Source organism: Dermacentor silvarum, chromosome 7, assembly GCF_013339745.2.
Source record: "Dermacentor silvarum isolate Dsil-2018 chromosome 7, BIME_Dsil_1.4, whole genome shotgun sequence".
NCBI lineage: Eukaryota > Metazoa > Arthropoda > Arachnida > Ixodida > Ixodidae > Dermacentor > Dermacentor silvarum.
In genome coordinates, this window is record NC_051160.1 from 157,004,396 (window position 1) to 157,024,429 (window position 20,034).

General features: G+C 50.6%; 1 protein-coding gene across 1 annotated transcript; it reads right to left on the reverse strand.

Annotated features, from left to right (window-relative positions):
- Positions 1–1,372: 1,372 nt before the first annotated feature.
- On the reverse strand, positions 1,373–19,852 carry LOC119459295 (uncharacterized). Its single transcript, XM_037721105.2, has 3 exons — positions 18,708–19,852; positions 7,052–7,226; positions 1,373–1,817 (listed from the first exon to the last, which is right to left on the reverse strand). Exons 1-3 carry the CDS (start codon positions 19,850–19,852, stop codon positions 1,494–1,496), a joined length of 1,644 nt encoding a protein of 547 aa, XP_037577033.2. The 3' UTR covers positions 1,373–1,493.
- Positions 19,853–20,034: the final 182 nt, after the last annotated feature.

Here is a 20,034-nt window from a genome sequence, read left to right on the forward strand (position 1 = left end):
ACTCGAGACATCGAACGCAAGCGACACCGGCGGACTGCGGGCATACCGTCAGTGACGTCGTTCTCTCCGTCGCAGCCGTACGTGTGTGTAACCTCATAATTGAGAAATACTTTAATGAACCCCAGGGATTAACCAAGTGATGAACACCGGGGCCGCATTGTTCAGCCATGGTGTACACTGTACGGCTCGATCAAGAACCTCCTTGAGCTCTGTGTAGTCTTGGGGGGTCAAGGTGGTTCACAGATCTGGTAAAGTGGATGTGTACCACAAATGTGATACACGATGCTGGTCATGAGCTTTTACTTGAAATTCACATTTCTTCATTGAACCTTAGTTTGAAGCAAGCACCAGTCCTGTCTCATCTCCACCTCGTTTATTTCCCACTACTGTTTTATCCTTCTAATTGTCTTGGTACCAATGGACTTTGACGGTAATTTCATGCATGAAGTCTGCGCTGTGTCAACCACACTGCCCGAAATGTTCGATCTGTGCAGCATTGTGTGAACATTTTACTACTCGTACTTAAATGTTTTAATTATTGCATGCTTGAACAGACGCTGTGGGCCGCCGCGCGCCGTACTTAACTTATCCGGCTTAAAGCAGCAACACACGACACGGATTATGCTAGGCGTTGCGCATGCACAGCTTGTCTTATATGAACGCATGTCGAAAGTAAAATTATTTTCAGGCGACTTATTGATTAACAAGCGCTTAATTCATTTACAGATGTGACGGTACCATGATCAAGAAGTATGATATTGCAACGGCATCATCACGTTTACGTTATTAGGACGGCATCATCAAGTTTACTTAATCAGTGACCACAAGCATTTGGCGCCGCAAGCACGACAGAAAGCAATTTCGCTGTTAAACACGCAGCAAAAAGACAAAATAAATAAGGTACGCTGAAAGAACAAGAATATCCGCCACAGTTCCATACAAATAACCATGCCGGCGTTCACCACGCTTCCGCAGGAAAACACATTCGAGGCGTTGGTACACCAGAACGCGGAACTGGAACTTCCCGTGATTGTTCTGCAATGAAGCGCACAATGCACTATTATTGCCGCAGGGAACAAGATTTAAAAAATAATAAAGAAAGAAGCAGCGCTGGAACAGCGTTACTGAGACGCGGAGCGACAGGTACGGAACTGTATAGTGGCATTTCGAAGAGTAGTAATAGTGGTGGCCTTAGTAAGATGTGTCTAATGGGTCAACCGCAGCCGACTTGGAACCACAACTGCCTGAAAAAAAAATACGTTGAGAAACACACTGATTAGAAAGCAGGCTGACTGATCAGAGAGTCGAAATAAATGCGTGAAAGTATATATCCGCAAAGTTTTGTCTCATAAGCGTCTCTGCACTATAGTCCTCGATCGGTATCGCATTACGAGCATCCAGCGACTCGTTCTGCTACCGTCTATAATGCGGCCCCTAAATGCATGACGACGACGTTGGGACGACGCTACTCAGGAGCGCGTCGGTGGCTCGACCTAGCGGCCATGGCCGTCCATGGCCGACCACGAGTCGGGCAGGACAACGGCGCAGGAGGAGCGCCTGCCAAGCGGGAACCGCGTCATGCCCTCCGAGTCCGGGCGGCAGCCGAAGACGTGCGCGAACTCCACCAGGTGGCGCAGCGGAAGGTTGACGCGGTACGCGGCGGGCAGCAAGTGTCCCTCGTGCTCCAGGTGGTCCTCGTTGCTGGTCTCGCAGTTGTCCAGAGCGTAGTACACCAGGAAGAGACGCTCGGACGACATGTCCGGGAGCTTGGCGTACCGGCGGTCGTCGACACGAGAACGCTGAACCGCCAGAAGTTCCTGGAGAGGTAACAGAAAAACAGCGGCATCGTGTTAAAATAATAATTGAATAGCCAAAGCGCCATTACGCGCAGTATCAGTTGTAGAAAACATTGACAATGACAAATTTATTTCCATTTCTGCACACAGTGCAAAGTGGAAGGGACCCAAACAGAAAGTGAGAACTACCTATAGCTGCTCAGAATGTTCAGGCCCAAGGAGCAATCTGTACACCCCTGCTATTTTTAAATGAAAGCGAACGAGCGTCGACCGCACTAGAGTCGCTAGAATCTAGACCGCACGGCATGTCAGCGTCTTATAACGGCGAGATCGGCGACATTGGTGTCAGGGTCGGCGGGTGGTTCGTCCACTGGATAGCGTGATAGACAGTCTGCGTCTTGATGTCGGCGGCCCGACTTGTACACTACTGCATAAGAATATTCTTGTAGCCGCAGAGCCCAGCGACCAAGCAGGCCGGCAGGATCCTTGAGTGAGGAAAGCCAGCAGAGCGCGTGGTCCGTGATTACAGAGAAGTGCGTGCCATACAAGTACGGGCGGAATGTGGAAACCGCCCAGACGAGAGCCAGGCATTCACGATCTGTAATCGAATAGTTGCGCTCCGCTGCTGTGAGGAGGCGGCTAGCGTAGGCGATAACACGATTCTGTCCCTGTTGGCGTTGGACTAAGACGGCTCCGATACCGTGACCACTGGCATCGAACTACGGACCTCTGTACGAGAGGACGCGTCAACGTGGGCCAGTAGAGGTGGCGTGGTGAGAATGTTGGTCAGGTGGGCAAACGCGGCAGTTTGATCGAGACCCTACGTAAACGGCACGTCCTTTTTCAGAAGATTAGTAAGTGGTCGGCCAATCGCTGCGAAGTCTTAAACGAACCGTCGCAAGTAGGAGCACAGTCCTACAAAACTTTGGACGGCTTTGACAGTCTGAGGTAAAGGAAAAGACGTGACAGCGTGAATTTAGTCCGGGTCTGGTTGAATACTGGAAGCATCGACGAGGTGGCCCAGCACTGTAATCTGCCGACGACCGAAGTGACACTTCGATGAATTTAGTTGGAGCCCAGCCTCGCGGAAGACTTTAAGAACAGCTGATAAGCGCTCAAGGTGTATCTCAAATGTAGGCGAAAATACGAGGGCGTCGTCTAGGTAGCAGAGGCATGTTGACCATTCGAACCCTTGAAGCAAATAGTCCATCATACGTTCAAACGTTGCTGGGTCGTTGCATAGACCCAATGGCAGAACTTTGAATTGATATAGGCCATCAGGGGTGACAAACGCGGTCTTCTCTTGGTCCTCTTCATCCACAGAAATTTGCCAATACCCAGACCGAAGGTCTATTCATGAAAACTAGTTGGCACCGTAGAGACAATCGAGGGCGTCGGCAATGCGAGGCAAGTGGTAGACGTCTTTCTTGGTAATTCGGTTCATGACGATAATCTACGCAGAACTCCACGTGCCGGATCTTTCTTTTCAACAATTAAGCACAGCGGGCGACGCCCAAGGGCTCGACGAGAGTTCAACAATGCCTCTGGCAAGCATCTTGTTGACTTTATCTTGAATAACCTTACGCTCTGAAGCAGAAACTCGATATGGTCGGCGATGAATAGGACTGGCATCACCAGTATTTATGTGGTGCTTAACAATTAATTCTGGCCCAATTGTCGATCAGTTGTTGAGGTCGAAGATGTCGTGGTAGGAAACGAAAAGGCGACAGAGAGCTGCTGCTTGTTCAGGCAATAGGACCGCAGTAATCATGGGACTAAATGTTGCGTCAGGGCAAATAGCATTCTGTGGGAATGGTGAAGAATCGGAGCAGACATCTACAAACGTCGTAACGTGGTCATCTCTTATAGCACGCAGCGTTGCAGCCGATATGCCTTGGGGTAGAACTTGCTTTGTCAGGCCAAAATTGAGGAGGGGGAGGAATGTCCGGTTATCGGCGACGGTTACGACGGAGCGGAGCACCGGGAGCCATGGTGAAAAGCTGGACGGTGCGGCCGCTGCGGAGCTCCGTGGCGAGGACGGGGAACGGCACTCTCTATCAGAATGTTACGCCAACGAAGGATTAAGCACTGGAGACTATTTACAATGTACATTTACTAAAGACAACTGCAACGCTGGCTAGTTCAGCCGACAGTTCGAGAGCAAGGAGCAGTTCGTCATCTTCGTCGGGGAGCCCGCGCGCATCGTCCACAAGAAACATGCAATATGCATGTATCAATATTTTATTCTATCATTATATATACCCTAGTCTTTTAACGTGCGCCGAAGTTATCTCAAAGTGTTTTCCGAGACGTTTAGAAAAAAAAAAGGAATTATGCATATCCCACGTACTGTAGGAATCGTTATGCAAAGCATTTCGCGAGTAGCTACAGCTATGGCGTCGACCGTATACGGCGGTGCGCTTCGACCAGCTCTCACTTTCTCGATGAGTTCGAACAGGCGCTCGTTGTGGATCTCGAACATGCTGAGGGTCAGAAAGAGTGTGGGCGTGCCTAAGCTGCTTGCTCTTCCTCTGTGCAAGTAGTATCCCAGTAGTACGCCATCATCCAGTGGCTAAATCACTGAGGAACGCAAACACCGATTAGACGCACTTTTCAATGAAACTGTGGCCCTCTAAGCGCTTCTTTGTTAGCGTCAAAAGACGGGGTCGTCAATTCGGGTCGCTGTAATGACTCTGCCATGTTCGAGTTTAGCGCGTCGTTGTCGTAATCAGACTCCACTGTGCAGCACGAAAGAGCCGGCCTGGATGCCTAGTATACTGTATACGAGAATGGCCCTGAAAGTCCGGTGCGAGCGTGTGGAAGAACGAGGAGGCGGCGCGTTGCTATCCAGCGATCGGAGATCACTGCTCGTGGAAAACTTGCTTTTGAATCGCTGTTCGTGCGGACGCAACCACGACCAGGTGTTGCGCAGCCAAGGTACCCGGATCTTATGCGCTCCACCTGGCTTCAGCTCAGGTAGTACGCGAGAATCAGAGGAGAAAATGTGATGACGAAGCTCGAATGACGACGATGCAGTGACTGCGACGACATCGCAACACGAGCCCAAATTACTGGCGACTCCCCAAGTTGGTAAAGGAACTGCCATGCGCAGTGGAGTAGGAGGCTAGATAAACATTGACAGATACGCTCAGAGTTTAAAATAATTAAATTCTTGGGTTGTACGTGCCAAAATACCGACGTGGTCATGACTCACGCTGTAGTGGCGGACTCAGGATTAATTCTGACCAGCTGGGGTTCTTTAACTTGCGACAAATGCCCGGCACACGGGCGTTCTTGCATTCCCCCCCCCCCTCCCCCCCCCGTCGAAATGCGGCCGCCGCGGCTGGGATTAGATTGCGCGCGATCGGGCTTAAGAGCACAATGCCAAAGCCACTACGTTACCACTGCGGGTTCTCTAAGAGTGACTGAAATCGGCAAAGAATGCTACGCATTAAAAAGTGAAGTAAAAAAAAAGAAATAATGCCACCCTGCGTGGGATCCGAACTCTGTACCTAAATATAGTCAGAAGCCGTGTTACCTCTCTGTATACCACTGCGGCTACACAACTAGCGGGAACAATACTGCAACGTTAGAGTGCAGTGGCGCTTATATCTGCTCTGACAGGCTGATGACACGCTCTCTAGTGCTTCAGATTATCTATGAATTAGCACCAACGTGAAACAATTCAAGCGAAGCTAGCACTATGATGTTAAATGCAGGAAGTAAGAAGAGCAAAAAAGTATTTGTCTTTCCACTTTACGACCGTGCCAGCTCCATAAAAATGCCTGTGTTCCTATTGGTAGAGGGTTGCTCCGCATGCACATTCGAATGTTTGTGCCAGCCAATATTGCATGACATGGCGCAACACTTAATGCGCGTAATATTGCGCCGGCCTCTATGCTACACTAGAAAGAACATGAGTCTATTGACCCATATGATTGGCTGACAATATGATTCGCTGATGATTGGCAACTGATCTATAAAACAACACCAAGCTGAAAACTTCAACGAAGCCAGTGGTAAAGAAACAGCTACGTGTTTACACTTCACAAGTGGGAAAGCCCTATACGTGAGGTAGCAGGTTGACATCCATTGCATATACTGTGACCAATACGACGTGATCTAACAATGACTTCGCGCAAACCACTGGGAAATGTTGAAGTGCCCGGGCGCCCTTAAGTTCTGTAAGGTGTATGTTTCTCACGAAACACCGTTTTAGCATCCTCAAATTAATGAAAGGGTTGACTATGGGTGTTCTGCTAACAAATGCAGCCACTTTAAATATGTTCAGGGAAAGTGCGGGTGCAAAAAGGGCGTTTCGATCATTGTCCAATCCACCCTCGAGGGTGTAATTTCCCTGAATGTGTGCGCAATGGGACCTCGTGTGTAACAAGGGCTGGGCGCATGATCTCCTGAAGCGAACCGCGCAGTAGTGGCATTAAAACTGGACATTGCTCTTTTTATAATTGTCAGCCAGCATACTTGCGATGCTGTTTGCCAAGCCACGGCGTATAGTGACTTTTGCAACGAAATTGAAGTAAAGAGAAGGTATGCACGAACACACTTTGCCTGTTTTACGACACTGAAAGTGCAGACGTGGCACAAAAAACAACCACAGCATGTGCAACTAGCATTTTTTTAAAGCGAAGCTTTATAGGCCCACAAGTTTCGGCGGTGGTGGTGGTGTCACGCTGAAAAGTGGGCCGATCCTGGCGATAGTGCAGGAAGGGCTCAATGGCACATACCAAGGACAAAAAAGAATGAAAGAGAAAGAGAAAGTGAGAAAGAGAAGGGGAGAGAGAAATAAAGAAAGAGATAAAGAAAGAGAGAGAGAAAGAAAATGACCAGCCCTTCCCCTGTCGAGAAAATGGGGGTAAGCGAAGCTTGTCGTGTGTGTACTTGACCTACTACTTTCCCTTCTCTTTCATGCTACTTTTCGTTCCCTTTCCTTTCCTTCTACTTTTGTTTCCCTTTCGTGCAACTTTTCCTTCCGTTGCGCTGTAATGTTTCCTTCCCTCATTTAATAAACGTTTATGTTTTATTACCGTGACATGTCGTGAACTTTACGTTACCCTGACGAAGGTCAGATACATACAGGACAAGCTTCGTTTACCCCCCTTTTCTCGACAGGGGAAAGGCTGGTGATTTTTCTTTTATCTGAAGCACGACCAGTGGCGCCATAAGTAGGGCACACATGCGATGCAGAGAAGGCGCGCGCTCGCAACTTGGGACAATGGTCTATCGGGGAAGCGCACCTTGAAAGCGCCGTATGCAATCTGCAGTGCCACCGTCTGCTCAAGCACTGCGCCCCTGGACAGCGCAGGGTCTGGCGGCGGCGTTGGGCGTTGGAGACTACCCGGCAGCTGTCCGAGGTCTTCCTCGAAGCAGTTCAGAAGAATCTCCAGGCGCCTCTGAAGGTCATCTGCGGAACTGCGCCCCCAGCATGACTGTCAGCGCTTGAGTTCTAGCCATGTTCTCTTTTTTTTTAAAGTCTCGATATAAACTTATCTAGCAGGAAAAGACAGCTTCTTAGCGCAGGAAATTAAGGCCAAAGCTTTTCGTTTTAGAATTTCGCGCCCGACCTGCAGCACCGGCACGTTAGTATGACGTCACGAACTTTCGCACATTTGGGTCATTTTTCTTTCTATTCTAAAGTTCTCAAAATTCGTTGAGCTGGAAATTTTGTCCCTTTAGAAATGCCATGCATTCCTTGTTTATTGATACACGATAATGCTGCCGCGAGAAGCTGCTGTGCCTCCCGAAGAGCTAGAGCGGGAACTCCGAACTCATCTATTGTTCTTGCGTCTTCTCTGGCTTAAAGACTTCGCTAACGGCAAGCCAGTCTATTCCAGCATAGCTCATTATTATTGCGATAGCTATTATACGGACACTCCAAGCGCATTTCTGCCGTGGCCGTCGTCGTCGCTGTCTCCATGTGGTTCCGTATAAAAAGTCCAAGGGTGATAAAATCGTCGCCACGCCCCGTGGTCTGTATGTGCGAATGAAAGCATGCGAGGGTGAGCCGGCGATCGCGGCTCAATCTCGTGCACGCAAGAGAGAGACGTGGGAAGGAGGCAGGCCGTCGTCCCAGTCGCGCGCGACGCTCCGGCGGGAGGAGGGGGGGGGGGCACTTTACTCCCCCAGAGGCTCCGTGGGGGAACGTTAGGAGGAGGGGGGGGGGCGAAACTGTAAGATTTCTATTTTCCCTCTGGGCATCAGTCGTGCTGATGCGAACACATCAACAGGGTAATCATCAAAAGAAGGGCACACGCCAGCTGCCACCTCCCCAAGACATCGGCGCAATATACGTCTGGAAACGGCGAGACTGCTCTAGACATTAGCAAGTTTGCATTGGTGGGGCTAATGCGTGGAAGGATACACCTTGCAGCAGTATAGTGGCCAAGCCCGTAACAAATTAGTGCTCTTGTGCCCAACGCACGCCCCACCCGTCAAAGTAAATTATCCTCCACACCACGGACACCGTTACACGACATACAGCAGCTGGTGGGTCAACTGATATATTTACAACACAGACACCGAAGCGGTGCGCGTCGGTGGGCGTTTGTACCTACTAGCAGGACCAAATCCTCTCCGACGCCGACTCCCTCCAATTCTTGCAAGTTTCCGAATCTCATCAAAAGTGAACTCATCAAGTGAACTACAGTATGTTTTTGAATAAGCGGCCGCTTCGATTAAGTCCTTCCAGCCTGTATAATACAATTTTGCGCGGAGCCTTGAACGTTTTTTAGGGGGTATTGCATTATATCATGCTGCTTTATGGCGCTTCATTACAATTTGCCTGATTTGATCGAACTTGCTCTTTTTGTAGGCACGTGTTTGATTTCTAGAAACTGCTGGATGAAACAATGTATAAATTATTGTATTGTATTCTTCACAGAACCTTCGTGTGCTGCTCAAATGTTGTGGTGACCAGGTCCCCTCAAACTGTCCTAAACATCTTTTCCTTGTCACCCGCACCACTGCCTTTGTTGCAGTTTGCAGCAAATAAATTCAAATTCGAACCACGCCCACTTGACCTGTCTGTCACGCGACGTTGCGAAAACTGCGAAAACTCCCCATCTGATATGACGTGTACACACTCATTACACGTGATTGCGTCGAACAAAAGATTCCTTCCGATTCAACGCATTTTTCGTCATTAGTGCACCGCTAGCTCAAATTTTTTTCTGGGTGCCCCATTTCGCCTGTCTGTAACGCGACGTTACAAAATTGCAAGAACTCACCACGTCAAAGTGGCATGCACTCATTAAATATGCATTAATAAACCGAGAAAAACCAAATTTTTTCGGCATCGCCTGAAAGTGGGGCTCCGTTTCAAAAGTAATAGAAGATGGCTGCCCATCTCTGGCAATGGCCACGCGGAGCCACCGGCGAGAATGCATTTCTTTGCGTATAATAAACATTTTTGCGTGGTAGCATAATGCTTTCGTGCCCTTTCGGCACGTATACGGCATCGCTCTGCCTACTGTTGTTCTCCGCAGACCCATTATAGCGCCATATTTAAGTTTCCGTTGCACGCCACCGCGAGTTTCCATCGGTCTCTGCAAACTAAGCAAGAGGAACCGGACCAATCGCAGACGCCGGCATCACTCTCCTCACCCGGTCTTTCACTGCACTAGCTCAATCCCACGGAAATCCTCGCTCTACTCCTGCGCGCTCTTCGCCTCATGTCAGCCAATTAAATTAAAAAAGAAAATCATGCGGATCCCACGCACTGTGGCAATCGACGTAAGCGAAGCTTTTTGAGCTGTTTGCATTGATTGACGATAACTGGAGGAGGTGTTCACGGCGAACGTTTCAGTTCATTAGCGTTTATTGCCATACTAGAGTGGTCACTGGTGAGTCGGTATTAAACGTTACTTGCGTACACTACTTGTATTTGTCTACGTAGTACACAGAACACACAACAACACGTGTCTGCTTGAAGCGTTCTCGTGCGCCATTGTTGATAGCTTGCGAGAACGTTAGTGCTGTCTTTCTCACACTGATCAATGCATCGTGACAGAAGTGTTAAACTTTAATTAAGTTAGCGGCTTTACGTGCCAACCCCACAATCTGATCATGAGGCACGCGGCAGTGGGGGACTGTACTTTAATTTTTATCCCCTGGGATTCCATAACGTGCACCAAAATCTGAGTACACGGGCGTTTTTGCATTTAGCCTCCGACAAAATGCGGCTGCCGCGATCGGGATCGAACCCATTGCCACAAAGCTACCGTGACGGTGCAGAAGTGCTCGTTTGAAGGGCGGCCGCTTCAGCATAGTGTCGCCTAGACGCTGCGGTGCTTTAATGCGGCTTTGCGTCCACATGCTCTACGCCAGTTTCCCACTCGGCAAATTTGCACGGTGTTTATTTTTCAGAAATAGTACAAACCGTATAGCGTAGCGCAGCACCATAGCGTAGCCTAAATTTATCTAGTTTGTCTCCAACTGCTGTTGTGCTTCCTTGCCTTCTTACGTCTCCTTTTCCATATCCCGCCCTCCCCAATGTATACGAGCTGCGGGCGAAGCTGTTATTCGTGACTGCGTCGGTTCTACCCATTCTCTGCCTCCTCTCTACCATTCTAACTACCTCCCCTCTGTACTGTTGCACTTAGTGCCAAGGTTCTGCAATGCTTTTCTGGGGGGTCACGGATAATTACAGCAGTCGAGAGGTATTGTGGCGCCAACCAGGGAGCTTCAGAGGGCATGGTGGCAAGTCGATGGAAAAGTCTGAACGAGTTCCTCGCGTCGCCTTTCTTTCTCTGCCGCGCTCCTGCCATGTATCTACACGATCTGAACCATGTACATCCCGACGCGGCCTGCAATACAGCGGCAGCAGCAGTCCAAAAGTCCAAGGAAAAGAAATCTTCGCTTTAAAAACGTATCAAAGTAGGCAATGCTATTCGCGTTGAAAGCAAACAAACTTGGCCTCCTATAAACGAGGAGAGGGCTTTATTGGGCTGTTCAAACAACGTTGCCCGATGCTTGCGTCCGTGGTTACGTACATCACGAGGGCTTCAGGAGTTTATAATAAGTTCAGAATGGAATAGTGTTACGTTGTACAGCTGCAGCTGCCCAGATTCTCCTACTGTTTCATCACTAGTTGCCCGATCTTTAGCTTCTTTGTCATTTCAATTATTTATCTCTTATTTTAGGTTTGGGCCCCGCAAATTATATACTAGTACTGACATAATGCATTGATTTTATACTTAATTTCAGGAATATTGCTATATGCGCTGCCATTCGTGACTTAAGAATGCCTACAGTATGCGCTCTAACCACAGTTTCATTTGTCTGGAGATTTTTTTATCACGAACCAGCCGCCCTTTGACTACTTGGCTCAGATAAAAGTAGCCTTTGTTGCTTGAAGAAGCTGAACTTCAATGGTGAACTGTTGTTTCTCTTTCCAAGGCTACTTAGGCTGCGCTTAGACTTTGCTGCTTTTCAGTTCTTCAGTGTGGATTTATTGACAGGTGGTAGAGCCAAAGTGCAAACATTGAAGAGCGAGACGCCCGAGAAGGCTCCGACTCGCACGCTGAAGAAGGGAATTCCGTCGCCATGGATATAGAAGGCGCAGGCCAACAATCGAGTCCATCTCTATTCAATGTTCTGAACAGAGCTGATAGAGGTTGTAGGCGACGCATCAGATATCAAGAGAACGCCTGCCAAATCTCGAACATTTTAGGCGTGCAGGACACGCTCCAGCTCGGTGCCGAAACGGTCAATCGATACGCAAAGATCTGCGGGCTGTCCTGCTCATCACAGAAGTCCGAGGTTCTCCTGGTGAGGACGCACAACCACGAATGGCTATGACGACATCAAGGTTGTCTTCGAGGGCATGACATTAAGCCAAGCAAGTCCCTCAAGTCCTACGCCTGCTCATCCAGGCGGACGGCAAGAACAATGCAATGATGCAACAACTCACAAATACTTCCGAGCAAGTCATGCGTACTGCACGCAGGGTCACGAACCGACCGAGAAGCATGAAAGAGGGCGACACAGTCAGGTTACTCCAAGCCTTCGTAATCTCACCTATTAACTACGCTGCACCTTACTTCACCCTTAGCAAAGCGAAACAAGGAAATTTCGACGTGCTCATACGCAAGACACGAAACAAGAACTCGGATTACCTGTGAGTGCACCTATCATCACGTTGCTCTGTATGTGGCTACGTATAACACCGTGAAGAAACTCACTGAGCTGAACTCACATTATTTTTCAAATAAAAGGGCAAGGCTAGCTCACACACGGACCAGCCGCAAAGTGCTGGCCAAACTCATGTGGGTTCCGCGAGACCAGCCTCAGCCGCAGGAACTTCCGGAATCGTGGCATCAACACGTAATTATGCACCCGACCCCTCGAAACATGTACTCGAATCGCCAACAGGGTCACAGAGAGGCAAAAGCACAAGCACTAAATGCGTATTCACGAATCCCCACAACAACGTACCCCAACGCAGCCACTAGACTGTCAAAAGAGCCATGGTGGCCGTGGTGACGGACAGGCGCTAGCACCTGACCAGCTCCTCCATCCCACGAGCAACGACAAAAGATACAGAAGAGCTTACCATCACACTTGCCCTCACCCTAACCAGAACATCCAGCATAGCCACGGATTCACGAGACAGATGCAGCAGTCAGGCTTGGTGAAACCCACGACGCTACGCATCTAACAAAACAAGGTACCGAACAGGAAGAGTCCACATCGCGTGGACCCCGGCCCACTCCTCCATGATAGGCAACCAACACGCCCATCTCACGGCCCGAGATCTTGCCCACCAGGCAACGGAATGGACACTGGAACTCCCACACCTCACGACCTACTAAGAAATTACACAACAGTACACTCAGTAGAACACTCCCTGCACCGCACCCAACCCTCACGAAAAGCAAGGAAACCAGACCCCGATTAATACAGACTAACACATTTCCTCGTCCAATAAAGATGAATCTGCTATTCCGCACACAATCCAACCCCCAATGTAAATTCCGCAATCAACCAGGCACACTCAGACACATCACAGGGGAGTGCGTCAACCCAGACCTACCACCACCTTCCCTTTCCACTTAGAAGTGGCAGATACTGCTGCCCAGCTCCCTACCTCAAGATCAACTCCTGCAAGTCGAAAGGCCGGTCGAGCCAAGACTGTACATGGCTACCTAAAATAAGGACAGACCCCATATCTTGAAGTGCTCAATCTCTCTCGTCAGTGACCGCGCTGACACTATACACTTGTTAAACGCAGCGTCTGCACGCGTTTAACAAGTGTATAGTTTTTTTTTATTTTTTTCATAAAGCAATGATCCGCCACGTCTACAAGCGCGGGACGCATCTATATACAACCACGTGTTTCGAAGCAATACGACTAATAGGTATATAGCACAAAGAACACTATTTGAAAGAGCTGAACCCTGGTTTAGAGGCACGTCTAGCAGTTGGAAAACCGGCTCATGTACTATACTGCACCTAAATTTACCTTAGACTATAGACAGTGACATAGGACGGCGCACTCACTCATGAGTGCACTCACTCACACTGACTCGCACTCATTTCAATGGCGTGAGTGCGAGTGCGAGTGAGTGCCACTGAGTGGGAGTGCAGGTGAGTGCGAGTGCGAGTGAGTGCTAGTGAGTGTGAGTGTAGGTGAGTGCGTGCGAGTGAGTGCCATTGAGTGTGAGTGCAGGTGAGTGCGAGTGCGAGTGAGTGCCATTGAGTGTGAGTGCAGGTGAGTGCGAGTGCGAGTGAGTGTGAGTGTAGGTGAGTGCGAGTGTGAGTGAGTGCCACTGAGTGGGAGTGCAGGTGAGTGCGAGTGCGAGTGAGTGCCAGTGAGTGTGAGTGTAGGTGAGTGCGTGCGAGTGAGTGCCATTGAGTATGAGTGCAGGTGAGTGCGAGTGAGTGCCATTGAGTGTGAGTGCAGGTGAGTGCGAGTGCGAGTGAGTGCCATTGAGTGTGAGTGCAGGTGAGTGCGAGTGCGAGTGAGTGCCACTGAGTGGGAGTGCAGGTGAGTGCGAGTGAGTGCCATTGAGTGTGAGTGCAGGTGAGTGCGAGTGCGAGTGAGTGCCACTGAGTGGGAGTGCAGGTGAGTGCGAGTGAGTGCCAGTGAGTGTGAGTGTAGGTGAGTGCGTGCGAGTGAGTGCCATTGAGTGTGAGTGCAGGTGAGTGCGAGTGAGTGCCATTGAGTGTGAGTGCAGGTGAGTGCGAGTGCGAGTGAGTGCCATTGAGTGTGAGTGCAGGTGAGTGCGAGTGCGAGTGAGTGCCACTGAGCGGGAGTGCAGGTGAGTGCGAGTGAGTGCCAGTGAGTGTGAGTGCAGGTGAGTGCGAGTGCGAGTGAGTGCCAGTGAGTGTGAGTGGAGATGAGTGCGAGTGATTGTCTGTGAGTGTGAGGGGAGGTGAGTGCGAGTGCGAGTGAGTACCAGTGAACTGTGTGAGTGGAGGTGAGTGCGAGTGCGAGTGAGTGCCAGTGAGTGCGAGTGGAAGTGAGTGCGAGCGAGTGCCAGTGAGTGTGAGTGCAGGTGAGTGTGAGTGCGAGTGAGTGCCAGTGAGTGTGAGTGCAGGTGAGTGTGAGTGCGAGTGAGTGCCAGTGAGTGTGAGTGCAGGTGAGTGCGAGTGCGAGTGAGTGCCAGTGAGTGTGAGTGGAGATGAGTGCGAGTGCGAGTGATTGTCTGTGAGTGTGAGGGGAGGTGAGTGCGAGTGCGAGTGAGTACCAGTGAACTGTGTGAGTGGAGGTGAGTGCGAGTGCGAGTGAGTGGTAGTGAGTGTGAGTGGAGGTGAGTGCGAGTGCGAGCCAGTGACTGTGAGTGCGAGTGCGCGTGAGTGCCAGTGAGTGCGAGTGAGTGCCGGTGAGTGTGAGTGGAGGTGAGTGTGAGTGAGTGGAGGTGGGTGCCAGTGAGTGGGAGTGGAGGTGAGAGCCAATGAGTGTGAGTGGAAGTGAGTGTGAACGTGGTGAGTGCCTGTGAGTGTGAGTGGAGATGAGTGTGAACGTGACTGAGTGCTGTGTGAGTGGAGCTGAGTGTGAACGTGACTGAGTGCTGTGAGTGTGAACGGGGTGAGTGCTTCTGGGTGTGTAGAGGTGAGTGTGAACGTGAGTGTGAGTGCAGGTGAGTGTGAACATGAGAGTGGTTGTGAGTGGAAGTCAGTGTGAATGTGTGGTGAGTGCTTGAACGATAAGCAGAGGTGATATCGGTTCACCTTGCTTGCGGAAAAATGGAGGCACGTTATTTGTACAAGCTCACTCGCGGTGATGACTTACCGCACTAGCAGATTGTGCATGCCAAGATAGAAACCACTCACTAAGGTCGTAATAATCCAAGGATCAGGCATGGGTGAGACAATGTATAATGAGATGAGCGGATATGTTATATTGCGGCAGCAATTATATGGACACTCCAAGCGAACTTCTGCCGTGGTCGTGGACGTCGTTGTGAGGTTCCGTATGAACTCCAAACACGGTAAAATCGTCGCAGCGTGCCGGCGGTACGCTGCGTGTGCGAGTGCAAGCTTGCGAGGGTCCGCCGACACTTGCTGCTTAATCTCGCGCGCGCGAGGGAAAAGGCGGGGCGGAAGCGCGCTGCTTCTGTCGTGCGTCAGGCATTGAGGGGGGGGGGGGGGGAGGGGGTCGTCTTGCTCCGGCGGCGGCCGCGTGAGCGTCGTATCTCGAAAGTGATCTGAGACGTGGAAAAATGGCGCGTGCGTGCGCCTCCTCTTCAAAGCGATTTGCGACGTGAACAATGTTCAACTAGAGCCGGTCACTTCGTATGCGCGGTGTTTCCGACGTTTAGTTCGCTTTGAACCGAGAGACGGCACGAAGGTCAATTCGCTCACGGCTATAGCTGCGCCTCCTTACTCCAGCGTTCTGACTGCGAGTTTCGGCGGTCATCGAGCGAGATGCGTTCATGTTTACCTGTTCGCGCGTGACACCGTGCTTGTCTATTTAGTTTGTAGGCGAATGTTTACAAGTTTATACGGCCCATTAAACTACTATCCTTGTTTCGTATAGCTCTCTACTAATTTGCTATCGCAATCAAAGCTTCGCCTTTCGGGCAAAACTGCGACATTTTCTTTAATACACCAGGGAATATGTATGGGCTGGAGCGCTGATGGCAGACATATCCAAATCATGACCGGCAAATTTTGCCATGACTTCCACTCAGTGAAGACGTTAATTACCGTGTGATTTGCTACAGCTTCGCTGGTCATCCGCCTTCAGAGGGTGGAATGGCTCCTCATTTTCTTCCTGCTTCCCTCTTAAACGTACACGTACAGGCTCCTTATATAAAAAGGCAGAGCGGAAGAGGGACTAGCCAAGTTAGCACAGAGTAACAGACACGCACGCTCGCATACATGGAGAAAAAGCGAAGATGAAATGATATATACCACTTTGTTCTCCCTTTTTGTGTTTGTTTCGGCGTTAAGTGGTTGACTAAGTATACGGACAGTCACTCTCTCCCACTATTTCCCGCTCTCTTGGCTTAATCCGACCGAAGGGGAGCTTAGCGACCATGGGCGGCAAGCATGCACACGTGTAATATCAATGACAGAGAGATGGACAGAGAGAGTTTGGGGCTGACGTGAATGTTTATGTCACCATGAATAAAATGAAACGAAAGCTTTAGTCGTGCTAGTTTTGCTCTACATTGCAGTGTTAATAAACCAGCTCTCTTCAATAACTTAGTCAATGAATCCGTTAATTTGTATTTATTAAAACATAACCTTATTGCCTTCCTCTGCACCCATTCCATTCTTGCAATGAGTTATTTTGTGTAGGGAAACCAAACAATATTGGCGTGCTCCAGCACTGTTCGAACAAGCATTTTGTAGGCCAGCAAATTTTATCTGGGGGCGAAAGACGAGGGTGTCTTCTCGGAAAGAAGAGTCGGTTTAGTGCTCAGCAGGTACGTTGATTTCCACTTGAGGTTATTTTGTTACATGGCTTTCCCATCGTACAGCGTATATTAAAGTGACACCTACATATTTACGCTGAAATTAATGTACAAGTGAGAGGTGTGTCATTAATAAAGTAAGTAAACTCAGATGTCTGTTTCTTACTGTTAGCGTTACAGATTTTTCGGCATTTAGAGTCATCTGTCACTCCTGACACCAAAGAAAAGGCAGAATTTTGTGTATGGTGATTATCACTGTGATTAATTTCGCGGTACGAAATACGATAGTCAGCGAATAGACGGATGTTACCATGTAATCGGGAAGGTAAATTTTTTATGTATATTAAAAATAAACCTGGGTCCAAAACACTGCCTTGGCGCACTCCCGATGCAACATGTGCTAAATTGGAAGCTTCGTTATGAATATACACGTATTGTGAGCTGTATAGATCGGCACAGTGACTCATGAGTGCACTCACTCACACTCGCACTCATTTCAAAGGGGTGAGTGCGAGTGAGTGCCAGTGAGTGTGAGTGCAGGTGAGTGCGAGTGAATGCCAGTGAATGTGAGTGTAAGTGAATGCGTGTGCGAGCGAGTACCAGTAAGTGTCAGTGCAGGTGAGTGCGAGTGAGTGCCAGTGATTGTGAGTGCAGGTGAGTGCGAGTGCGAGTGAGTGCCAGTGAGTGTGAGTGCAGGTGAGTGCGAGTGCGAGTGAGCGCAGGTGAGTGCGAGTGCGAATGAGTACCAGTGATTGTGAGTGCAGGTGAGTGCGAGTGCGACTCAGTGAGTGTGAGTGCAGATGAATGCGAGTGCGAGTGAGTGCCAGTGAGTGTGAGTGAGTGCGAGTGCGAGTGAGTGCCAGTGAGTGTGAGTGCAGGTGAGTGCGAGTGCGAGTGAGTGCCAGTGAGTGTGAGTGCGAGTGCGAGTGGGTGCCTGTGAGTGTGAGTGGAGATGAGTGCGAGTGTGAGTGTCTGAGTGTGAGTGTAGGTGAGTGCGAGTGAGTGAGCGCCAGTGAGTGTCAGTGGAAGTGAGTGCGAGTGAGTGCTGTGTGTGTGAGTGCAGGTGAGTGCGAGTGCGAGTTAGTGCTTGTGAGTGTGAGTGGAAGTGAGTGCGAGTGCGAGTGAGTGCTGTGAGTGTGAGTGGAGGTGAGTGTGAACGTGAGTGAGTGCGGGGCCTGGAAAAATTATGGTGAGTGAGTGTTCTCCCACACTGCCGACCTATGATAGACACGCAAGATAATGTTCGAGTTCGCGTTAGGCTTTTTCTAAGCGAAGGGCCTCACCAGTTGTTCCCCGAGCGTGCCCACCAACCCGATTATCGCAGTCGGGCAAACGAGGTAACATTGGACGACCGCATTGACGAAGGTGAGGCGCCGAATGTTCCACGTTAAAAAAAGTTACTGTTTCTCCCGAAAGGCGAAGCATTGATTGCGATAGCAAATTAGCAGACAGCTATACGAAGTAAGGATAGTAGTTTTATCGGCCATATAAACTTGTAAACGGTCGCTTACTAACTAAATTAACAAGCGTAGTGTCACGAGCGCACAAGCAAACATGAACACATCTCACTCAATGACAGCGGAAACTTGCTGAGAAAACGTTAGTGAGAAAGCGCCGCAGCAGCAGCGAGCAAATTGACCTTCGTGCTGCATCTCGCTTCAACGCGGGCTAAACGGCGAAAACACAGCGCACACGAAGCTATCATCATTCGCACTCTGTGACCATCGCAGATCGATTTCACGGTAGGGCCCGGGCGGCCGCGCAATACACGCAGCAGCCGCCGGAGCAGAACGGTTCCCTGGTGCTTTGCGCGCGACGGAAGACTGCGCGCTGCCTCCCCGCTTTCCCCCCTTGCACCCGCGAGATCGAGCCGCCATCGTCGGCTCACCCTCGCACGCTTTCACTCGCACATACAGCATACGACGTGCGGCGACATGTTATTGCCCTTGGACTTTATAAGGAACGTCACGGCAACGGCAGAAGTGCGCCTAAAGTGTCCCTATAATTGCTATAGTACGCTCATACGTACCCCAGCGAATCGCTTTCGTAGGCGGCGTCAAAGAGCTTCTCCACCAGCGCGCGGTAGAAGCGCACAGCGTAGCGGGACAGGTGCAGCGTGAACAGGGTGTCGTTACTGGGTACCGATGTGTTGAACAGTGCCACCGGAACAGGCACGCGCCGTCTCGACGCGTCGTAGCTGGCATGCGTCCGCATCGGAGATAACAGGGCGGGCGGAAGGCCGCTGGTGCTCTGGCCCCGTAGCGTCGCCCGCTGCTGGGAACGCGCGACAGCGTGGTAGAACTCGACGGGCTTTTCCGCCGGGTAGCCGGCAGCGGAGGAGGCGTCCATGCAAGACTCGTTCCCGTGACCGAAGGATGCCGCCCGCCGTCGCTTGAGCTGATAGCGGTAGACGAGTGCCTCGTACTCGCTTATCCAGGCCAGGTTAGAAATGCGGCGGCTGAAGATGTTCTCCAAATGCGCCAGCCTGTCGATGATAAGCCCGCGCTCATCGCTCGTACGATACAGGCTCGCAGAGAGTTTGTCGAGACAGGAAGGCAGAACGGTCTCCACCGCCATGAAACAGAGCGTCCTGGAGTCTGCGGCATCGGCGAGTGTCCTACCACGGAGGTCCATGAAGAACAGCTGACGCAATGCCGTGTGCTTTTCCGGGAGGAACGGGGCTAAGCGAACGAGGACGAGGAAAGCCTCGTAGTTCATAACAGCCCTGGCAGGAAGTTCGCGCAGCGCCGCGGGTAGGTAGTTCCGGACGTACCGCGATGACTTTAGTTTCACGGTCGTCGTCGGATCGAACATGGCATTGTCGAACGCCACGCGCAAGAAGTCGGTGATAGCCGCGTCTGCTTCGGAGAGTTTAACTACGACGTAGCCGCCGAACTTGAGCTCTTCGAGCTCGGAGACGCTAGGCTCTCGCGGGCTCGAAGCGAGACGAATGAACACCGTCATAATTTCGTCGATAAGCGCTGTGTCCGGGTTTTGGGTGAACGCGGAGGCGATGTCACTCACAGCGTCGCGGAACTGCATCGCCACAGAGGGTCTCAAAGCGTCGTTGCACGAGAAGACGTGCTTAGGCTTGCTCAGTTCGACGACAGTGGCCTCACCGGGCCCCGCGCCATTTATCACATCAAGGAATGTGGCTAAGCCGAGGTCTCGCATAATTTGACCGGCAAAGGTCCACGATTCTCGCGTAGTGGCAGCGGCTTCTCTCGGCCACTGCTTTATCGCCCAAGAGCCAAGGAGGCGCTTCACGGACGCAGTCGCTGTGGTTTCCTTGCTGCGATCAGCGCATGCATTGTATAGAGACGCGGCCACGCTGACGTCAGGCTCCTGGTTCGACG